At 33.0% G+C, this 25,079-nt stretch overlaps 2 protein-coding genes and 1 non-coding gene across 3 annotated transcripts; 2 read left to right on the forward strand and 1 right to left on the reverse strand.

Moving 5' to 3' along the window:
• Nucleotides 1-1,022: 1,022 nt before the first annotated feature.
• Nucleotides 1,023-2,572, forward strand: LOC120142325 (protein ALUMINUM SENSITIVE 3-like). Its single transcript, XM_039157047.1, has 3 exons — nt 1,023-1,348; nt 1,870-2,115; nt 2,232-2,572. Exons 1-3 carry the CDS (start codon nt 1,070-1,072, stop codon nt 2,544-2,546), a joined length of 840 nt encoding a protein of 279 aa, XP_039012978.1. The 5' UTR covers nt 1,023-1,069; the 3' UTR covers nt 2,547-2,572.
• Nucleotides 2,573-2,783: 211 nt separating this feature from the next.
• Nucleotides 2,784-2,856, reverse strand: TRNAA-UGC. The gene has a single exon. It is a non-coding gene; the product is annotated as a tRNA-Ala (tRNA).
• Nucleotides 2,857-15,670: 12,814 nt separating this feature from the next.
• Nucleotides 15,671-16,732, forward strand: LOC120142409 (E3 ubiquitin-protein ligase SGR9, amyloplastic-like). Its single transcript, XM_039157116.1, has one exon. It carries the CDS (start codon nt 15,751-15,753, stop codon nt 16,585-16,587), a length of 837 nt encoding a protein of 278 aa, XP_039013047.1. The 5' UTR covers nt 15,671-15,750; the 3' UTR covers nt 16,588-16,732.
• The last annotated feature ends 8,347 nt before the right edge of the window (nt 16,733-25,079 follow it).

Below are 25,079 nucleotides of genomic sequence, written 5' to 3' on the forward strand. Positions count from 1 at the left end.
ATTTGGGTCTTTCTTAGGGACGCCATTGATGACAACAGCCGGCTCTCCACGGATTTCGTATACCTCAGGCTCTGATTCTCCCTCCTCGGATTTCTTTTCCATTTCAATTAGGGTTTAATGAAAGGAAACAGGGGAAGAGGGATTTTAACTAATTTGAGAAAAGCGATAAAAACGTAAATTTATATATGGTCACTTAATTATTATTATTTTCTATTTCGATCACTAATCTTTTAATTTTATCAATTAGACTATTTAATTATTTAAATGTTATCGTTTGTCGTTTAACGGAGATACTGACGTGATAATTAAAAATTAATATAATTATATATTTTATTTTTATTATCTATACAATCTATCAATGATACTAATTTTGAATTAGTTCAATAAATTTTGTTCTTTCAATCAGATGACGATATGTGTCATTAATACACTTGTGCCATGACATATCTCACTACGTTATTAGATTTTTTATAATTTTATTTTATTTAACTTAATAAAATTTTCATCCAATCAAATGGTTAGACATGACATAACATGTGTCATCATCTTATAGATGAATTAAATTTATATAATTAATTTGAAATCATGACCAAAATGATAGAATGTGTAAGTAATGAAGATTAGATGTATAATTACATCAATTTTTAACTATCATATCAACTCCTATTTTAAATGTTAATAACATGTAACTTGATTAAAGATAATTAAATAATTTGATTGATAAAATTAAAAGATTAATGATCAAATAAAAATGAACAATAGTTAAGTGATCATAGCTATAGTTTACCCCAAAAAAACCCTAATGCTATAATTCTATACACCCAGCTCCAGGGTAACAACTGTCACAGCTTTCTATTTAACGATGTCGTTTTGAACTCAAATTCCACCTGTCGACATTCGCTAACTGTGGCGACTACGATCACCTTGTCGTATTAGATATGTCCTTATTTAGAATTACTAATCTCTGAAATAGTATCTCCACAAGATGTTTCAAAATACAACACTTTCTCATTAGGGGAAGGTAGATTCTTCTTTTTCAACCTCAAAAACCGTGAAGCAAGCTCTCATCATGAACACGAACATGGAGGATTTTCACTCTCAGTTTCATCTTTCAATGGATTGGGATTGGTTGTTTGAGTTTTTAAGAGGCATGGTGAAGCCAGTGGCTGCCCTTGCTGTTGTTCTCATAGCTGTGATCTTATCCTTCATGCAAAATCTGGGTTTGGAAAAAGAGATGGTTTATTGCATTTTCAGAGCTTTTCTTCAGCTTTCCATTATTGGGTTTGTTCTTCAGTTCATTTTTAACCAGGCCAACAGTGGGTGGATCATTCTTGCTTATCTTTTCATGGTTTGTATCTTAACGTTTACATTAGCTTCTCTCTCTCTCTCTCTCTCTCTCTCTCTCTACTTGAAACAAATCAATTCAATTTTGATTGTTGTGTGAAACTTGCTTTTGGATTACTTTTAGGTAATATGAAGTCTCAGATTTGAATGTTGAATTTACTGCCTGCCTTTCTTTACTTCATTGATCATTTGAGTTTGAGTTCTAAAATTTGCAGAATTCTTGGTTTCTTTTGGGATTTGAATATTGAATTGTATGCTTATGGAGTGTTTGAATCACATCAGAATGCTTATTTGATGTTTCAAATCTGGTTCAGAGATTTCTGCATACAGTTGAGTTTATCTGATATGATCAAAACACAGAATAATTATGCAGCCTATTCTATAAAAAAAACAGCAGAGATAAAAATCTATCCCAATTTATCTTTAGATGGATCTTGCTTATCAATGTTCTTGATTGTTGGGAATTTTTATAGTTTCCTCAAAATTTGACATTCGATCTTGGGTGCTCGGAAACATGGATTGCAGGTTTCGGTAGCCGGATACACAGCCGGACAACGTGCTAAACATGTGCCTCGCGGGAAGTATGTTGCTGGAGTATCCATCCTGGCAGGAACAGCGTTGACAATGTTTGTTCTTGTTGTACTAAATGTTTTCCCTTTCACTCCGAGATACATTATCCCCGTAGCCGGAATGATGGTCGGAAACGCTATGACAGTAACAGCAGTCACCATGAAAATACTTCGAGATGATATCAAGATACAACTGAACCTTGTAAGTTCCGACTTTCATGGTACCCAATAGCTGTCAATGGTACAACATTTCTTTCGTTTTTCCGAAATTCTTACTCTGTTAACGAGTTTGTATCGGTTTTCCATCACGCTTTGCAGGTGGAGACAGCATTGGCACTTGGGGCGACTCCGCGTCAAGCGACGCTAGAACAAGTGAAAAGGGCTCTGGTTATTGCACTGTCTCCGGTGTTGGACAATGCCAAAACAGTGGGTCTTATCTCACTTCCGGGGGCGATGACCGGACTCATAATGGGAGGCGCTTCGCCATTAGAAGCAATTCAACTGCAGATTGTCGTGATGAACATGCTAATAGGTGCCTCAACAGTTAGCAGCATCATGTCAACTTACCTCTGTTGGCCTGCTTTCTTCACTAAAGCATACCAGTTGGAGACTAAAGTGTTCTCTTCTGATTGAAGACTGCCTACATCATCTTCAATTAATGGATTTTAAAATGCAAAGCAAATCGACTGCAAAGTGTTGTGATGAACGTGCTAATGGGTGCATCTACATTTTGGTGCTAAAGATGTGCTTGCTTTTTCCTTAATAGTTTTATCCCGAATTGCATCGACTTTACTAGAAAAGTGTCTTATTATCCGATTTTCAAAACAGTGCTTATTATATTCCCTAAAATTCGTGCATAAAGAAATATTTTGGAGATGCGGGGGATCGAACCCCGTACCTCTCGCATGCAAAGCGAGCGCTCTACCATTTGAGCTACATCCCCTTCGATGCTAATGCTTCAACTCTAGATTATAAAACTCATCATTATTGCAAACTACAGCATATTGCTAAGCAAATTATATTTGGAATCAAATACGAATAAAAACAGCATGAGTCTGTCCACTCTTTGTCTAAACACGCACATACACACACACCATTATATAAATGTATAATCTTTCTTTGCAATCAAAGCTTCGTTGAAGCTGGCAATAAACCTATCAAGAAAATGAGCTCCGTTTTGCAACATTACTACTTGTTTGACTGATGCTAGAGACCCTCGGGTGCCATTTAGGGCAACATATGTGAATCTCTACAAGACTACAAGTGCCCCGTGTAGGATGCTGAGTTCTTGTCGTGTGGTCAATGAGCTCATGCGCCACCATGCACGGCAGATGTGATAGAGTCGTCAACAGTACTGTGTCGTGTAGACATTTGTATCTGAGCCTGATGAGCTATAGGTTTTACGTTAGAGAAACTGTGGTTGAGAAGATGGTGAAATGCTTTGGGAGCGTTCAAGAGAAAACGAGGCATCATGGAAATAGACGGTAGAAGAGTCTACGAATGAGACGTATTACAACAAGAAGGAGTTTTTGGTTCGGAGGAAAATTAAGGTTGCAATTGCATTGTTTAGGTCTAGGCTACGACATATTGTTAAGCAATGTGAGAGCTGCCAGATTTAGCTGGTGATGGATAACTCTAAGTTTATTTGGTTCATGAAAAATATCATTATTAGGTAATAACTAATTATCAATAGTATTATTTTTTTGTTAAAATGGTGAGAATGTCATTACTTTTAAATTCTTAGGTAATAAACAATTCGCACCACTTTGGATATAAATACCTCTAAAATAATGAATTCTTTTCATATGAATCCTTCTAAGTTTTTATTCTTCATGTTTTACTCAAAATTATAAACTTGATAATAATAATAATAATATACAAATTTTTATTCTTCATGTTTGATTTATTAAAACATTAATATTTAATTTTTATGATATTAATCATTTTATAATTTTATATTTTTGAATTTCATATTTTTAATATTTTTATATTAATCATTTTATAACTTTATGAGATGAAAATGTTATTATTTTCAAAAAAAAATTAATTATTAAAAATAATATTTAATTTTGAATTATTAAAAGGTAGATCTTATACATTGAAAAATAATATATTTGTCCATTTGAGATCATAATATTATTATTTTTATATTATATTATATTTTATATAAATAAATATGATACTTATGAAAATTATTTAAAAAATATAAATTTGATATACTAATTATATTAATTATATTTTAAATGTATTTTTTCTTTAAACTTGGATAGTGTAACAATTAAAATATTTTTATATATTTAATATTAAAATTTAACTTGTTAAAAAAACATATATCACAAAGATAATTTAGTAAAACATGCATCCAAGTAATTTTATATCCCTCTAACCAAACATTGTAATCTTACATTCCTACTAATCAAACCAAACAAGGTAATACAACATTCTCATAGTGATGTTGTATTCCAGTAATCTTATTCTCAAAGGTAATATTACATTTCGTGAACCAAATGTAGGGTCATTATGCTATTAGTATGTTATTAGCTCAATAGATATGATCAACTAACGGTAAATTTAACTTTGGTAGGTCATGTGGGCATGTTAGAAGTCGTAACTTGTTCTCAAAGGTAATACAACATTTTTATAGTAATGTTGTATTCCAATAATCTTATTCTCAAATGTAATATTACATTTAGTGAACCAAATGTAGGGTCATTATGCTATTAGTATGTTATTAGGCTCAATAGATATGATCAACTAACAGTAGATTTAACTTTGGTAGGCCATGTGGGCATGTTAGAAGTCGTAACTTCCTAAGGTGTATCGATGTTTGAGGTCCTTCCTCCGAAAATATTCTCAAGGTCTTCATTACAGACGAATTTTTTTGAAGATCCTTATTCTCAAAGGAGACAGTTCTCTGAAGGACTTGATATGCAGAGATAACCTTATGGAGGGGATTTAAAAAAGGTACAAGAAAATATTCATACGATCATGACATAAAAATAAGGTAAACTACGTGTTTAGTCACACACTCATTCTCGTGATTTCGTTTAGGTTACCCAACTTTTTTTTTCAAAGTCACAACTAATGTTAAATTTTGGTTGCATTTTGATCACTCACTGTTAAAAAAAAACAGAACTGTTGATGCTGTAATTTTTTATTTTTTCAATGATGACGTGAAATTACCTTATGGTAACATATTAACATCATTTTTAATCTTTTAACAGATGATGATCAATACGTAATGTTATGTATGTTTAAAAAAAAGTTAAATTATCAAAACGAAACAACATAAATAAATAAGTAACTAGATACATATTTTACAACGTGAATATAAAATTAAATTGGTAGTGGAAAAACCGTCCGGGCTAACGGATTTAGAAGGTAAAATGAGAAAAGGAGGAACGCAAGCGCGTTGTTATAGTCCCAATGCTATCAGACTCGGTAAAATTGGACCAATAAGTTAAACGGATAAAAATATTAATTAATTAGATTAATTCGGATTTTAATTTAGGTAAATATTATAGTATAAGATAAACTTATTATGCTTTTATAATAAATATATCTAAATAATATTTTTATTTAAATTCATAACATCGATATAATGAGTTCTAAATCATTTTAACAAATGTCGTAAATCCAAAAATAATTTTAAAAATACTAATTATTTTACCCGTATCACCTATTGGATCAATTTTACCCTCAAGACTTCCATACGTTCTTCCTGCCTTTTTTACGTAAACGGAGGAAATTACATATAGGTGCTTATTTTCGCGATCATATGAAGAAGTAATCAATCTTACATCTACAGTAATAAATTTTGAATATATAAAGGGTAAATTACACATTGACTCAATTAACTTTCATTTTATTTCTAATTTGATTATCCAACGTTTAAATTTTCTGATTTTTCACTAATTTTTGAAACTCGTTTTTTTAGTCTACCCTTTAGTGTTAATGATAGGTTTATACGTAATCTAGGATGAGAACGTGTTCACTCTGAAATTCGAATTTTCTTTGATTAATTATTTATTTTTCTCAAATTATATTTGTGTTCACCTCATTTAAAAATTTAATGTTATTGTTATATATGTACTCATCCTTAAAAATATTTCTAGATTCTTACTATTTAGTGTCTAATGTTACTTGAATTTTAGGTAAATTTTTGCAAATAACCCCTGAATTTATTTTTCTCAAATCCACATTTTTGAATTCCCTTTGATTTACCATAGTAATTCTTCCAAATCCATATAGTGAAGTGGTCGAGAAAAAGAGTCTTGGTTATAAAAAATTAACATATCTTGATTTCATGATGATCGGACAATAGAGATTACAATTATGACCAAAATAAAATCAATTCTATTATTTAAATTTTCATTAGTTACGTCAAGAATGGTTACCAATAATGGTTGAATGGCAATAGGCAAGGATGTGGATCGTGAGGAAGAAGAATAAAATATTAAGCTAATTTCATAATAATTAAGCAAACAAATGAATCTGATTAATACGATATTCGATACTTTTAAATTCAATTACAACGTTTTGATATTTGAGATGAACTTAATGTATCATGTAATTCAGCTCGATCAAGTATTAAGAGAAGGATGTGGAGTACATTGGATGCCATCTGCCCATTTCTCTTTTAATTCCCAGCAAAAATCTACACTTTGTTGCCTAAAGTGACTCCCAACTAAAGGGGTAAATTACACCAATCACCACTGAATTTCTTTCTCTTCTATTTCATTTACTGTATTTTCAATCCGTTTAATTTCCTCACTGAACTTAATACATTTGGTTTTTTTGTCACTCCTTAACGGTGTTGACGTTGTTTTAGAAAAATGAAATTTTTATGAAAACAACATCGTTTTGCATATGTATAACAACCAATTTATAACTCCATTAGTGAGAAAATAACGAAGTGAAAAAAATCAAATGTATCAAGTTTAGTGAGGAAATTGAACGAATTTAAAGTACAATGAGTGAAATATGAGAGAGAATAAAGTTCAGTGATGATTGTGTAATTTACCCATACAGTAAGTTGTAAGCTTTTTTCAATTTTCTTTCTAGAATAAGTTCAGTGGTGATTGTGTAATTTACCCATACAATAAGTTGTAAGCTTTTTTCAATTTTATTTCCTGTTGCAAATTTAACTTTTTGGAACTGATCTGAGGCATTACTTTAAACAAATTACAGCCCCCTTTAATCATCACAATCTTGCATATATCTTTGTTGTTTTGCTTTGCTTTTTTCCTCTTATGCTAGTGGAAAACCAGAACTTGCACTTGAAGCATTCTATCATGTACAAATTTGTTGACAAATGGTACTATTTTATTGTACCATTCTATCCTTTGGTCGGTTCTGGGGACCCATGTCTCCTATTGCAACGAATCTAAACACTATTTTAAGAGTTTAATCTTATGAGTCCATGACTGTCATTTAACAAGTAAATTGGTAACATCAAAGTAAATTAGTTCAATGCATTGAAGGTTGAGAAAATGGACTCATTTTCCCAAGCAAGAAGATAAAAAGATGTGAAATTTGTGTGTTTACAAGATAAGCCATGTTAGGATGCAAGTTGTATTCAATCCATTGAATTGATTAATCTGATAGTTCGATTATATATTTCGATAAGATTTGATAATATTTTTTCTTTCAATGTGACCTAATGTGGCTTTCTAACCAATTTTTTTCGTTGTTGAAAATTACAATATTGATTTGACAGTCCACGGTGTTGATATGGAAGTCTGGGGTGGCAGATTATGTGACAAATGACATGACATATTGACTAAATTGGTAACTCAAATATGTCACCACCATAGACCTCTATGTCAGCACTATGGACCGCTATGTCAGCACCTTGAACTGGCACGCCAGTACTGAAATTGTCAACAAAGAAAAATGTTGGTTAAATAGTAATATTGGGTTTATTTTCTAAGTTGATAAGTTTGAACGATAGATTAAGAGAAAAAATGATACGAAAATCATTTAATTTTTTTAAAAATACAAAAACTTCTAATGCCTTTTTGTTTCTCGATAAATTATAAGTCTAATCACTACCACTATTATACCTAAAAAGACAATGGGTGGAGTTAGATGATGTGGGATGGGTGAAGATTTTCAATTTTCCTCTTGTTCTTGTTTTGTTGCTCATCAAAGATGATGGAGATAATGAAAAGAAATGGGGATGTCGATGATGTATTAAGAAATAAACTTTAGGACAAAAAACCCTACATTCTTAGCTACACCCCCCTTTTTGGTACCAAACACACATGCTTTCCCAAACCTCCCCATCCAATCAGATCTACATGTGTAGATCCATTATTATTACTATTATTAAGCCTAAATATTTTATTATTATAATTTTATGTGTGCTAAATTCATGAATTTATATATATATATATATATATATTTATTAATTTTTCATTTTAGGCCACGTTTTTAATTCTTTTTATCTATTTTCTTGGCATCATATCTCATTTCATCATATATTTTATATAATTTGTAATGATAATTTGATTTTTAACTCTACTTTCATCTAATTGAGACAATAAAGCTTTTAAATATATTTGAATTTTTTTATCAAAATAATTCAATTTAATAAAAAAAAATTGTATTGATGAATATTTCTTTAATTATTTAAAAAAGTATATTTAAAATAGATGGTTGGTTCACGAACATATATTATCTTGTATTTACTCTAGATTAATATTTTTTTAATTCTAAATATTTAAAGGGATGGTTCATATTACAATTTTTATTTATTTTTAATGATGTATTTAAAGGGTATCTTTTTATTATGTTAATTGATCATGAACCGATTAATAATAATACTAAACTGCTCAAAATACTTTTTATTTTTAAAAATAATTTAATTTTTAACCTTACCTATTAATTTTTTAGTAGAAATTGTACTTAACTTTAAACAACCAGTCTTAAATTTAATTTCTATAATTAAGAAAAGTTTGAATAAATAACTAGAATTTTTTAATAGAAACAAAGAACTATAATTAATTATAATTTGATTAATATGAATTATAAATCAATTTAGAATACTGTTAATAGAAACATGACATGGACAACCTTCATTATTACTCTACTCTGAAATTGCGTAAAATTTCAATTACGTATATTGCCGCAAAACACTGTTTTTGTATTATCTGTTTCTTATTCTTTTCTTTCCTTTTTGTTTAACAGATACTAACATTAGTATTAAGGTTAATTGTCGACCGCTTATATTATTTATATTATATTATATTTTTTATTTTTAATAATTTTATCTCTATGATAAACTTTCGTTTGTTTTATAACATGTTTTTGTCTTTTGACATGCTTTCGTTCATTTGATATATATATTTTTTATTTTCTCAAGGATAAATTTGATGATTTCTCGACTAATCAAAATTATGTTTATATATTATCATATTAATCTTCTATGCTTTGGACCTTTAGATTGGATTCAGATATGCGGTTTGAATTCGAATTCAACCTCCAAGGGTTAGTTTTTTTAATTATTTTTATTTTGAAATTTTTGCATTATTTTAGGTTTTTCATATTGAAATTGATGATAAGTTTACTGGTAATTTCAATAATAGATTAACCATTTCACTTAGATTTCTTATTAAATTCATTCGATTGCTGCTAATACTGCTAAACTGTTTAGTTTTTAACCCTGTGAAGTTAGTAATTGTCTTTTGGTTGAAGTAATGCAATCCATTAAAGTTTCAATTTGCAGAAGAAGAATAGTTTCTAAACTTAAAATTGCAACATGAAAATGAAAATCACAACACGAAAATGACTATCGCAACGAGAGAAATGAAAATCGCAACGCGAAATAAAAATCGCATTGCGATTTTCATTTCGCGTTGTGATTTTAATTTCGCGTTGCGATTCTCTCGTTGCGATAGTCATTTCCGCGTTGCGATTTTCATTCTCTCGTTGCGATTTTCATTTCAACCAAAAGATAAAACAGTGTTGCAAATTTTAGTTTCAATAATAAACTACTACTCTTTATGTTTATTGTTTTTGGTATATCTTCACAGTGTAGTTTTTGGTATATCTAACTTGGTATGTTTATTGTTTTTGTAGAAATTTTTTTCGGCTTCATTGACATTAAGGAATAAAGTTAGCCTAGCCACTACAATTGCTTCGAAGCTTTCACCTGCACAAAGAAAATTGTTTGAGGAAACCTGCTTCGGGCCATGGCTGAGAGTATAGCATCCGGGTGGAGATGCTAATTTGACCCATTTGTGGCTTCAGACCATGACTAGCGATCTACCCGACAGTATACAACTTGGTGAGGAAGAGATATGGTTTCATTTTCCACCGGCGTATACTTGTTTTGGGCGGAAGGAGTTCTGCTTAATCACTGGTCTACGATTCGGACACGATGATGTAGGTCGGTACACTCGTCATATCACCCGCCCATCATGGTTATCCCGGGTTTTTCCTGATGAGTCAATAGAGAAGCCGAACTTACACGTCGAAGACCTGAAGAAATTATTTAATAAGAAAGATGGTTTTACTCGGATGAATGACGTCGATGTTGTCCGAGTATGCCTTCTAGTACTTTTGTATGCCAACTTTTTAGGCAGAGAGGCCAGACAACCTATTCATCAGGAGCTAATATTATTGGTAGAGCGATATATGCGAGACGCTGCCTACCTGCATCCGCGTTATGAAAGTGTCCATAAACAATTTGTAAGTCAAATACAAGTGTTGTTAAACATATTTACTCTTTTTGGTTTGAAAATATTTGGTTAAGTAGCTAGAATTCAATAATTTGCTGTTTGTAGGTTTTAGATGTGTAGAAAGTGTTGTTGATTCAATGTTTGGTTTCTGCAAGTTAATCCTGAAGTGAGCTGCGTGAAATGGATGTATGGGTGCAAAAGTTGATTTCATTATTATTTTTTGATTGTTTAATTGATTTGTAAAAGATGATTTGTAAATGTTGATTTGTTTAATTGATGTGTACATAATATTTGTGCTTGTTTAATTGATTGAAATGTAATAGTTGATTTGTTGATTTCAATTTGCATTATGTTGAATGCAAAACAGACTATCGCAACGCGAAAATGAAAATCGCAATGCGAAATGAAAATCGCAATGCGAAATGAAAATCGCAATGCGAAATGAAAATCGCAATGCGAAATGAAAATCGCAATGCGAAATGAAAATCGCAATGCGAAATGAAAATCGCAACGCGAAACTAAGTTCGCGTTGCGATTTTCATTTTCGCATTGCGATTCACTCGTTGCGATTTTCATTTCGCATTGCGATTCCCGCGTTGCGATTTTTATTTTCGCATTGCGATTCAGTCGTTGCGATTTTCATTTCGCATTGCGATTTTCTCGTTGCGATGGTCATTTTCGCGTTGCGATAGTCAATTCCGCATTGTGATAGTCAAATGAATGTCTAATAAGTGATAACAACTGAACTTATCATAGCAATGTTCAAACTCAAGTTACTAATACATGCCTAACTGAAAATGTTAAAAGTTCACACATAATATACACATAATACAATGTTTGCATTTAAAAATCATCTAAGTTAACAGTCCCAAAAGGTGAAGCCGGTTGTGATTGGGATTTTGATGAGGATCCATATTTTGGTAGAGGAAAAGATGATTGTGATGGCACTGGTGATCCACATGTCAACCTTGTATGACCACTTTCCTTGCACCGACTACATGTCGATCTCTTCTTCTCTTCACCCTTAGACGGTATACGATCGTGACTTTTTGGTCGGCCAGGTAGCCTTCTGTCCATGGCTGGTGGCAAAACTGTTTGTAAGTCATCTGGTATGTCCCACTCAGAAGGATGTGGAATAGGGTAAACAATCTCTCCATAAGTCTGTCGATATACTTCTGTAGTGTAGCAATCCATAGCGTATGCGCTTGAATCATCTTGGTTTAGATGAAGAGAAACTTTTATAACATGGCCACACGGATAACCAGATGTTTGTCATTTCATACAACTACACGTCTTTGCATTTAGATCGACAAGCCCATTTAAGTTATTATCCAGTACTTCAAACAAAGTGTTTGAACATGGTTTAACTCTCCATGACGTTGACTTCACAACACGTTTCATTATCTTTTTTTCTGTCCATGGTGTAACACGATGTTCCAATGTTCCTGTAAATTTAAATAAATAATACTTAGTAAAATATATGATAAGTTACGAATTTAAAGAAATAATACCTGCATGGTTTCTTTTCTTGTAGTACCACTATTGAATAGAGGCTCGAAAAAACACCATTAACATAATAATGGGTAATATCTGGGAATGACGACTTAGAGCGTTGATTGATTCTGCACTATTAGACGTCATGAAACCATATCTTGCTCCAAGTTGATGTACTCTTGACCATCTTTCAAACCCGACATCTTCTAGTGTTTGAGCACACTGAGGCAAAATACGTCTTAAACAGTTTATATGCTTATTAAAATCCACTTCCCGATAAGCTTTTACAGCCTTCCAGTATGTCCATTTGTGATTTTTTATACCAGCAGACCTTGATTTTAGATTTCTATACAAATGAACACCACAAAGTCCATGAAAATCATCTGGGAAACACCTTCTAACAGCGTTGTCAATTGAGTTTTCCCTATCGGATATGATTGTCAGATTGCTAATAGGACCTATGCAATCCCTAAGATGCCCCAAAAACCATGTCCATGAATCAGAGGTTTCAGATTTGCCAACCCCGTAAGCTATTGGCAGTATCCCATTGATAGCATCCATGGCTACTGCTAATAAGTTTACTCCAAGGTATCGACCTTTTAAATGTGCTCCGTCAACTATAATAACTGGGCGCATGCAATTAATAAACGAACGAATCTACAAAATCATATACACAAGAAATATAATCATTTAAATGTGAAATGCATGTAACTAACAAAAATGAGTCAACAAAATTATATTGATTTACTAACCGCAGCACCAATGGCGATAAACAACAACTCAAAGCGTCCATCTCTATCTGTTTTGGAATGAGTTACCGACCCAGGATTTTTCAGCTTTAAATTGTGACAATAAGCCGGCAGTTGGGCAAACGATGCTTCTGGCGACCCCCTCAACAATTCCAAGGAATAACATTTGGCTCTCCAAGCTTGAGAATATGAGATACTAATCTTGAACCGAGCATTCATGTCAGTCATAATTTCATGTCCCCGATATACCCTACCATTAAAAAACATTAACTCAGCCAGAAAACCACCCAACACCTTTTTGTTTGCCTGTCTATGGTGAGGAAAAACTTGGGTTCTTGAACATGCATGTTTATCAATAAAAGTCCTAACTTGAAACATTTCGCAATCTTTTATCCTCTTTGCAATCATACGTCACATATAGTTTTTGTCAATCATACACCTTGTTTCGAAACGATCTTTGCTTGATTTGTTAACTTTTAGTTGATAGCCATCTTCCACACATTTCATATACAAAGCTATCTTCAAGTCTTCCTTTGTATCAAAACAATCATCTTTCTTGATACGAATAATTTTTGTGTAACAATCAACTGCTATCTTTACCAACTCTTCTTCCGGTATCTGAAGTAATTCTGGCATATTCCAGTTATACTCCCGTGGCATTTTCTTCGGGGACTTTTCTTTGGGGATTTATTCTTCTTCTTTTTCTTCTTCAGTGTTATATGAATTACATAATGGATGTTCAACATGTTCATTTACAGTCGTAACTTCCTCCTCATTATCATCAACAACATCTTCCTCGGCAACAGCTGTTTCATCATCAAAATTCGGGTATTGACCAATATCAAAATCATTACACGCAGGGTCTGTTTCTTCTTCTGAAAAATCATCAAAATCCGAGTATTGACCAAGATCAAAGTCCGGGTATTGACCAAGATCAAATTTCGAATACTGACTAGTACTCACAATTTTTTCTGTTGGCTCATCATCGTCTAACTGGTCAATACGAAAACCGGAATTTGGTGCTGAAAGTTGATTGGGATTTGGATTAGGGAAAGGTTGTGGGTTTTGAGATTGTGTTTGGTATTGGAAATGTGGTGAAACAATATTTGCTTGGTGATGAAATTGTGGTGGAACCATTAAATTTTGAGCACCATAAGCTGGGGTTGAAAAACTTAGTTGATTACTACCCGCTACTGACCCAACTTCACTACTTCTAGGTTTAACAACATACAATGTAACATCATCACTTGAAACACTAATGTAAGCAATGAATTGTTCAACATCTTCATTGTCGGTTAACAAATAAACTTTATCATTTCTCTGATAAGATAGCCTAAATCCACTTAGGGGCTATAAATTCAATTTATTTGCAACACGTAACATTAGAGTTTTATAAGTTAACTTTTTTAATGACAGTTTTAGTTGAAGATTCATGGGTAAAGGCATATATTGTAAAACACCATGAACATTCTCCCATGACCCTCCAAAACACAAATCTATCCAAACATGATCAACATTAGATGATTTCATTATTGTAAATTAATTTACTAAACAAACGAGCTACGAAACTAAAACCTGTTGCCGGATGGGGAAGGATGTCGTTGGATATAGGAACGGATGTCGCCGGAGAGAGTGATAGATGGAGATGGAATGAGTTGCGATTTAGGGATTTAGGTTATGAGTTGCTGCTGCTGCGTAGTTATATACCCAAAACATTTGTGTTGCGAAATTAAAACCTGTTGCGAATTCAGAAATCGAGTTGCGAATTTGAAATTCAGTATTGCGATAGTCAGAATCTCGTTGCGATTTACAGATTCGCATTATAATTTACAGATTCACATTGCGATTTACGTATTCACATTGCGATTTACGTATTCTCGTTGCGATTTACAGATACGCGTTGCGATTTACGTATTCTCGTTGCGATTTACGGATACACGTTGCGATTTTACGTATTGTCGTTGTGATTTACGGATACGCGTTGCGATTTTACGGATACTCATTGCGATAGTCAGAATCGCGTTGCGATTTATATGTTCGCGTTGCGATTTTCATATTTGCGTTGCGATTATTGAAAACCGCAATGCGAATTTGTACTATCGCATTGCGATTCTTCATAATCGCGTTGCGATTCTGGGAACTGATTTGCGATTCTGGAGATCACGTTGCGATTTTTATTTCGCATTGCAATTTTGTTGGTCATTTTGGCAAATCCAAAAAAAGTTGGTTAAAATCGTATATTATAAGGCATTTTTGGTCACTGAGGCGATTTTCTCTTTTTATTATCAATGATCTTTAAATAGTTTGATATCTTATTGTGGTTCGTTTCTCGATGCAGTTCCATCTTTTTGTATATTATATTACATTATCTTTATATGATATCTCAAGTGGTTAATTTCTGATGTTAATAATTATGTGGATATGTCCTAATTATGTTCACTATAATATTATATTTTCTTTTTTTTATAATAAAATTAACGCTTCTATTTGCATAAAAATCATAACTATATATATATAATTCTTAATAGATTTAATAATAAAATAATATATTATTTTTCAAATTCGTGGATTGAATAGATTAATTAAAGTTTTAAAATTAATATAAATTTAGATTGTTAATTTTTAAAGTTTAAATCAAATTTAATTAAATTCTGGCTTGAATAAGTAAATCAAATTTTTAACTTAAATTCAATTCTCGTGCTAAAAGTTTAACTGGATTAAATTGAACAATCTTAGGAGTAATATTTAATATATTTAAATATTCTTTAAAATATTATCGATTTCAAGAGAAAATATTTATTTTTAATTAGAAAAAGGTGTTGATGGGCCAAAATTTTCACATAAAAAGCCTCAGTAATCAAAACTCCCACGCATTTCTAAAGAGAGTTTCCAAAGCACACGATCCCATATATGATGATGGAAGAAGAGACGACAATTATGGCGGCAATCACCACTCTCCGCCCTTCTCAGCTTTCAGATCTCAGCTACTCCATCTTCTCCCTCTCTTTCCACTACCGCCGCCGTCTTTGCCACCTTCTCTCCTCCTCTTGTCTCTTCTTTCTCACCCTCCACCGCCTCCACACTCTATCACTCCCCCAAAAGACCCTCCTCATCGCCCGCCACCTCCTCTTTTCCCTCCACCACCTCACCCGTCACTTCCAGCCTCCACCTCCACGGCTGTTAAACCGTTCCGCCACCATAAACCACCGCGATCTCGACGCCGTCCTCCTCCTCCTCTTTCTTTGCGAAGCATACCATGATAACCCGGAAGCACTCGAGAGACCCCACGCTGAATGGCGCCAAGTCTTAACTAGCATATGCACGAACACCACGTTGAAGATCACCGGTATCACCGGCATCTTCGACGGCGCCGCTTTGATCCCGTATATCGAAATGGTGACGAGGTGTAAGAGGCTGGTGGGAACAATGGGTTGCGGTGGGAAAGAAGGGAAGGAGGTGGCGGCATCGCCGCAAGCGGTGGTGGCTTTGCCGGCGGTGGAGTTGAGGGGCGGTGGCGTCGAATGCGCGGTATGCAAAGAGGAGATGAGAGAAGGACGAGAGGTGTGTAAGTTGCCGTGCCAGCATTTGTTCCATTGGATGTGCATATTGCCATGGCTGAAGAAGAGGAACACCTGCCCTTGCTGCAGGTTTCAGCTTCCTTGTGATGATATATTCGGCGAGATCCAACGGCTATGGGGTGTCCTGGTCAAGGCCGGTGACAAAAGTCTTGATGATGAATGGTCGTGATTGAATTTGGAACGACACGTGGAAGAATCAGGATGGTGGGGGAGGCTTACTCAGTGAAACGCTGAGAGGAATTGGGTGAAGACGATCACTTGTTCTTATGATAAGGACGCATGTGGTTTACGTTTAACAGAATTCAATTTTGATGTTATTTTACAATCCAAAAAGCAACAATTATTGTGAGTAATTTGCATTTTTATTTGGTTGCTGTATAACTCTTATGTTTACCGTTATCATCTTCTATTTGGAAGGCTTTGCTTTTAATAATTTCTCACGATCATTCAATAGTTTACTTTTTTTTATATATAATAATGTTCCTATTAGTTAGATTCTTTACTATTAAAGGACATTAGTGTTTAAGTACGCTTGATATCACACCATGTGTATTATATAATTCCCACAATAATGTCCGTATAATTAAATTTAATATACATTTAAATCCACCAAGTGATTATCAAAAGAAATATTATCCCCTTCAAAAGTTTTAAATTTAATTTATAATATATTAACATTAGATTTAAATAAATAGATGACTTAGATTTAACTAAAATTTATAATTCATAAATAAATATCTTTTAACTCATAGTAAAATAATATTTTTTCCTTTTTAGGTTTAAGTTTAAGATTTAAGCTTTAGGGTTTATAGTTAGGTTCTGAACCTTGTTGTCGTGGGATCGAGTTCCACGGTGGGCAATTCATAATTCTGACTGCCGGAGGTCTTCCACGGAAACTGCTCTCAACCTGGCGTTGGGGACAGCCTACTACCTTACCTCCCCCTCACCCCATTACATATGGGAATAGGGTCAGCTAATTTTTGTAGGAGTTTTAGGGTTTAGGTTTAGAGTAAAAAGCGACATTTGTTTTATTGTGAGTTAAAAAAATATTTATTATGAGTTATAAATTTAATTAAATCTAAGTCATTTATTTAAATTTAATGACTATAAATTTGTGTAAAACTTCTTAGTTTTATATACTGTAAGATTGTTGAGTTAATCGATTGATGAAATCGGCCAAGAGGGGGGTGAATTGGTAATTAAAATTTTGGTGGAAGCTTTTGCAGAAAATTGAAAGAAATTGCACAACGATTTAGAGTGGTTCGACTTTCTCAATCAAAGTCTACATCCACTACCATAGCTATCCACACTAAGGATTTTCCAACAAATTCACTAATTTGTTCTTTCTTTTGAGGCCAAAGAGATAACCTTACAACTCACTCAAGAATTTACCCCAATTCTTGAGAACACTCTTTCTCAAAGAGAAGATTACAAATTTGCAAACTTACAAGGAAATCCTCACAAGGTAGATTGTTTGCACAATTCTAGAACAAAGAAAAGAACACTAAAAAATGAATACAATTGAGTACAAGTAGTGTTATTGAAAGCAAAATGAATATTGAATGAAAAATAGGCTTGAAATGCTCAAACTTGAGGTTTGATGCTTTCTCTTTGATTCTCTCTTGATTCTTATTGATTGTTGTTTCTTGTTGTTGATCAATGGCTTCTAAGCTTGTTTAAATATACCTTCAAATGATTCTGAATGTTGGGGATGATTAGTGGAGTCAATAGAGCCGTTTAAGTGTGAAAACAATTAATTAAAGCAGTTGGGAGTGTCAGTGCATTGATGCATACCATAGGTGCATCGGTGTATCAGTGTAAAATTCAAATATTTTGATCGTTGGACTCTCAGTGCATCGGTGCACTAAGAGTGCATCGATGCATTAAATGCATTCGATGTTTTGAAAAAGCCTGAGTGCATCGATGCATAGTCTTGTGCATCGATGCTTCAAATGCACTGAGTGCATCGATGCATGGTATGTGCATCGATGCATAAAATGCATTCGATGTTTGAAAAATTAATTGGTGCATCGATGCATGGATTGGTGCATCACATTGAAAAATTGATTTTAGGCTTGATTTTGGTTCAAAATACTTTGTGAAAATTGTTTCAAAAATAGTTTAAGTATAAAACACAATTTTACACATTTAGTAATGTTTGAAATTGATCTTGAAAGACTTGGAGTAATAATTTGATATTCGAATAATTAAATCGAATATACTTAGAAAATCATTTGTGAAATCTTAAAATTCATTTAATTTAATTTGTTATATCGAAACATCAAAATGTTTTCAACAATCTCCCCTTTTTGATATAACAAAACATTTGTGTAATTTTAAGATTTTCTTTGAAAAATCAAGTTTGAAATTAATTTTGAAATTACTACTCCCCCTTACTATAACACTTCTCCCCTTTAAAATATTATAACACTTAACATTTCTCCCCCTTTTTGTTAAATCAAAAAGACTCGAAAATATAAACAAGGTTGTAAAAAAAATTTAGCCAATTGATTAGTAATATAGCGTAAGCTGCTAAGATCACAATCAAGAGAAACGTTAGCCATTAGTTTCATAATCAATATTCATAAACATGTAATGGATAATTGGTCATAATGAACTAATACATAAATGATGCAAAAATTAATAAACATTAAGCTCAAAATGAAAATTAAAACCAAACCAATATATATTAAGTTTAAAATCCATAAAACATCCAAATCATATCTCCAAACAAAGTCAAACAATTCAAAGAAAACAATAATCCTCAAATATTCAAAATGTTTTAACAAGAAAAGTTCAACGAAGATAAAAAAACAAGGTCTACTCGTCCATAAAAGGATCGGGAGGCGGAGGAGGAAATCGGGCTTGCATCTCAAGAGAGAGAACATCCATACGTGCAAGCATCTCCCTTTGAAACTCCATCTGTCGAGCTTCCAAAGTGTCTAAGTGTTGATTTACTGCTTCGTGAGTAACAGTCAAGTGGGATTCGATGGAAGCATACCGTAGATCAAATGTCTCCAAAAATGAACGAAAATATGGAGGCACTTGATCCTCTTGTGGAGCAGGCTCATCATCTGGTACGTGATCGTTGATGTCTTGCATAAGTTGTTGAAATCCAGGATCATCGTCAACAGCTGGAGCCGGAGGAGGAGGAGGAGCATGAGATGATCTAGGAGCAGCTCGTGAGGAACTAGCTCCTGGAGTTTGCTTACCGGGTATAAAGACACATTGACTGGTTTCCTCGTCTTGTTTCCACTCGGCCTTCTTTAACGAGGTTAGATTGATTGGATTTTGGAGAGGAATGGTATTATCGAGAGAGACGTCTAGACCAAGTTTGATAAAGAGGTTACTAAGAAGACATCCATAAACTAGTGTTTCTACATGTTTTGAAGAAACAATGTTTATGATATCTACTAGTTGGCTAAAAATAATGTGGGGTAGATTTATTTTGATTTTGTTCTTAATACAATACATCCACCATAAATCCCTAGCACGAAGAGTGGGGTACCTACCAGCAGATGGTTGAAACCACCACGAGATTATCAAATGAAGAAAACGATCGTGATGAGAACGAAGGGTACTAACACTAGCGTTTGGAATATAGGGATAATCCATATTTTCATTTTCATTATATAACCCATCATCATCTAACCCAAAACATGAGGCTATAGTTGTGGGGTCAATATTAATATATTGGCCTTAAGACATAGGATCTAATAGCAATAGTCCCACATTGAGTATCATTTTGAATGCACACCGCATTAGAATAGAAAATGCGGACTAACTGATGAAAAACGACAGGTTTGAGATGAAACAATTTATCAAACTTCCAAGTTTTAAGAATTGGGAGGTATTCAAAATCAATGTCAATCATGGCTTGAAGAGAAGGAATACGCTCTTCCCGGATTCTATAGGATTGGAAAGACTCCATATACCTATGGTACATGTCATCTCTACGACGTTCAGGCATGTTGAAACAAAGTCCTATAAGACTATTAGGAGGAGGAGGAACGGGATTTTGAGGTTGGTTTGAACGAAAACGACTCGATGAAGTTCTAAGGCGTTTGGGATTAGATATGGTTTAGGAATCGGAAAAAGGAAGGTAACCAGAAATATGAAACATATAAATGCACAATAATCAATCCCAAAACTCAATTGAGTCCTCAATAATTCAAGGTTCTCTAAACCGAATCCTAATGGGCAAGGTTTTGAAAAACTATTTGAAACTAATATTTGTAAATAATATGTATAGTTTTTCATGAAAACAACATAATTAAATCAAAAACATCAAATTTAGAAATTAAATTTAGATTTTCGATTTTTTTTATTTCGAAAATACACAAATTCATTGAAAATTTGTGATTTTTTTGATGAAATTAGTTGTAAAAATTAGTTTTTAATCATCAAACTATCAATGCCCGATATAATGTTCATCCTAGAACTAATTAAAACTAGTCCTAAGATCAAAAATCAATAAAATAGGGTTTTTGAAATATTACCTTGAAAATTTTGGATTTGAGAGGAATGTGATGTTGTTTTGCACGATTTGATGATAAATGTAGGATTAGGAGTTGAAAAACTCGGAGATTCCAACAAATTTTCGTTGATTTTGAGCAAGAGGAGAGTTTAGGGAATAAGAGAGGTGTACGGCTAGAGAGGGTTTAGTTTTAGGGTTTGAAACAAATGAAAAAATAAGCCTTTTAAACCCAAAACCCGACGGATGCATCGATGCATGACCCTGTGCATCGATGCACATTCAAGGCGTGCATCGATGCACATTCAAAGGGATGCATCGATGCACTATTAAGTGCATCGATGCATGAAGCACAAAAATGTCAAAAATCCATTTTAAATACTTAAAATGCTAAATTAATTAGCTCTAGTGGTATTGGCAACTCATATATTGAAAATTAATCATGTTCAATCAATCAAATTAATCTTTAAACAACATTTGAACATAAAATTAATTTTCACCAAATAACATAAACTCCTCCTAACTAATAGCAATGAATGCAATCAAAAATTACCATTATAAGCATTTTTCATTTATTCTTAAAAGTGCTAAAATTATTTTAAACACTAAGTGAAGATAGGTCAGTTAAACCTAATTCTCTCCTAAGTGTCCAAAATCTTTCATTGTCTAAAGGTTTTGTAAAGATATCCGCTAATTGATGCAAAGTATCAACAAATTCTAGAACTACATTTTCCTTAGTGACATGGTCTCTAATGAAGTGATGTATTATTTCAATGTGCTTAGTTCTAGAGTGTTGGATGGGATTTTTAGTGAGACAAATAGCACTAGTATTGTCACACTTGATAGGAATGGTACCTACTTCAATTCCATAATCAAAAAGTTGTTGTTTCATCCATAAAACTTGTGCACGACAACTATCGGCTGAAATGTATTCCGTTTTAGTGGTAGATAATGCAACACAATTTTGTTTCTTTGAAAAACAAGAAATCAACATATTTCCAAGGAATTGGCAAGTACCGGAGGTACTTTTCCTATCTAATTTGCATCCTCCATAATCCGCATCAGAGAAGGCATGCAAGCTAAAGCTAGAGTCTCTAGGATACCAAAGTCCTAAACTAGGAGTGTCCTTTAAGTATCTAAAGATCCTCTTAACAGCTAGTAAATGTGATTCCTTAGGACATTATTGAAATCTAGCACATAAGCAAACACTAAACATAATGTCCGGTCTACTTGCAGTTAGATAAAGCAAAGAACCAATCATTGACCTATAAAATTTAACATCCACACATTTACCTCTTTCATCTAAGTCAAGCTTTGTTGATGAGCTCATTGGAGTGTCATGAGGTTTCCCATTTTCCAGTCCAAACTTCTTGAGCATATCTTTGACATATTTAGCTTGATTGATGAAGATGCCATATTTTATTTACTTGATTTGGAGTCCCAAGAAAAATGAGAGCTCCCCCATCATGCTCATCTCAAATTCACTTTGCATTAGCTTAGAAAATTCTTGGCAAAGAACATCTTTAGTAGAACCAAATATTATATCATCAACATAAATTTGAACTACTAATAAATATTTACCTTTATGCTTTAAAAACAATGTAGTGTCAACCTTCCCTCTTGAAAAACCTTTTTCAATTAAAAAATTTGACAATCTTTCATACCAAGCTCTAGGAGCTTATTTTAAACCATAAAGCGCTTTTGTCAATTTAAGAACATGATCCGGAAATTTTGAATCTTCAAAACCTGGAGGTTGTTCCACATACACTTCTTTTTTTATAAAACCATTTAAAAATGCACTTTTAACATCCATTTGATATAATTTAAATTCATGAAAACATGCAAATGCTAATAACATTCTAATTGCTTCCATCCTAGCTACGGGAGCGTATGTTTCATCATAATCTATGTCTTCTTCTTGAGTATAGCCTTGAGCAACAAGTCTAGCTTTGTTTCTCATTATATTACCACTTTCATCAAGCTTATTCCTAAACACCCATCTAGTACCTACAGTAGATTTATTACTAGGCCTTTCAACTAATGTCTATACTTTACTTCTCTCAAATTGATTTAACTCTTCTTGGATAGCCATAATCCAATGTTCATCATTTAATGATTCTTTAATATTATTAGGCTCAATGCATGAGATAAATGCAACATAATTATATATATTTCTAAGAGAATATCGAGTTGTTACCCCTTTGGATGGACCACCTATGATTTCACCATCCTTGACATAGTTATACTCTCTTGGATAAGATACTTCTCTTTCTTCAATGGTTGGATTCTCGAGAGGATCATGAGTTTCCTCATTTTTCGTTTCTTACTTTGATGATGGTTCTCCAACGTCATGTCAAACGTCATTTGTATTTATAACACCTACATCATCATTCACACAAGAATCCTTCCTCGGAAGGAGGTTATCATCGAAAACAACATGTATAGACTCTTCTACAACTAAAGTTTTTTTATTAAATACTCGATGAGCTTTAGAATTTAAGGAATAACCCAGAAAAATTCCTTCATCACTTTTAGCATCAAATTTGCCAAGATTGTCTTTACCGTTGTTTAAAACAAAACATTTACATCCAAAAGGATGAAAATAACTAATGTTAGACTTTTTATTTTTGAAAAGTTCATATGGAGTTTTCTTTAAAATATGCCTAATCATTACTCGATTAATAACATAACAAGCGGTATTTGTGGCTTCCGCCCAAAAATATTATGGCAAATTGTTTTCACAAAGCATGATTCTAGCTATTTCTTCTAAAGTTCGATTTTTCCTCTTAACAACTCCATTTTGTTGAGGGGTTCTAGGTGCTGAAAAATTATGGCTAATACCGTTAGAATCACAAAACTCAATAAATCCAAGATTTTCAAATTTAGTTTCATGATCACTCCTAACACTAGTTATAGAGTAACCTTTTTCATTTTGGATTACTTTTAAAAACTTGATGAATTTTTCTAATGCTTCATCTTTAGTACTTAAAAATAGAACTCAAGTGTATCTAGAATAGTCATCTACCAAGACAAATGCATATTGTTTTCCACCCAAGCTAGTAGTCCTAGTTGGCCCAAAAAGATATATATGGATCAATTGTAATACTCTACTAGTTGATACATCATTAATGGATTTAAAAGAAACTCGCTTTTGTTTTCCTTTAGCACAAGCATCACAGATTTTATCATTATCAAATTTTAGTTTAGGCAACCCTCGAACTAAATCACCTTGAATTAGCCGTTGCAAAACACTCATACTAGCATGTCCTAGTCTCCTATGCCATAACCAACTATCATGCTCATCCTTAGCAACTAGGCATAAATTAGTCATAACAATAGAGTCTAAATGCACCATGTAAATGTTTCCTATTCTATGACCAACAAGAATAATCCGATTAGATGCAATGTCAATAACTTTACAACCATTAGTTTCAAATATGACATTGAATCCCTTATCACAAAATTGACTAATAGTCAAGAGATTATGCTTTAGTCCATTCACATATAAAACATTTTTAATTTGTATGGAAGAGGTATTACCTATAGTACCTATACCTTCAATGTGACCTTTTGAATCATCACCAAAAGTCACTTATCCTCCATTTTTGGCGTTAAGCTCAATGAACCGACTTTTGTCTCTGGTCATGTGTCTCGAGCATCCACTACAAGGTACCATGAATTTGAATTTGTTTCTCGTTCCTTGTAGCAATGCTCCTTTTTCTACAAACATAGATTAATTTCTAATTTTTGGTACCCAAATTCTTTTGGGTTCATATTCATTAGTTTCCAAAATCCTAGTCCCCTTAGGTATCCATTTGTGTAGGATATCTTTATCTTTAGTAGTAATGAGTTCTTTAGGAACCCATATACTTCTAACGATTTTTTCATTACAGGTTCTTCGGGGACCTCTATGATTGTAGTTAAAACTTTTTCTAACAAAGTTAGATTTTGAATTTTCTCTTTTTTCAAAACGTTTTGTTCCAACTTTATCAAAAGAAGCTTTAAGATCATCAATTTTCTTTTGATGATCATCATTGACCTTTAAAAGTAAATTGTGCAAATCCAAAATTTTCTTTTCAAACTCTTCTAGTTTGATTTGCAAATCTTTGATTTTACTTTCAAGATCGTTGTTGGTTTTGGATATGAGTTTATTTTCATTTTTCAATTTTGAAACATCATTTTTATAC

Source organism: Hibiscus syriacus, unplaced genomic scaffold (assembly GCF_006381635.1).
Source record: "Hibiscus syriacus cultivar Baekdansim isolate YM2019G1 unplaced genomic scaffold, ASM638163v2 tig00110828_pilon, whole genome shotgun sequence".
Taxonomy (NCBI): Eukaryota; Viridiplantae; Streptophyta; class Magnoliopsida; order Malvales; family Malvaceae; genus Hibiscus; species Hibiscus syriacus.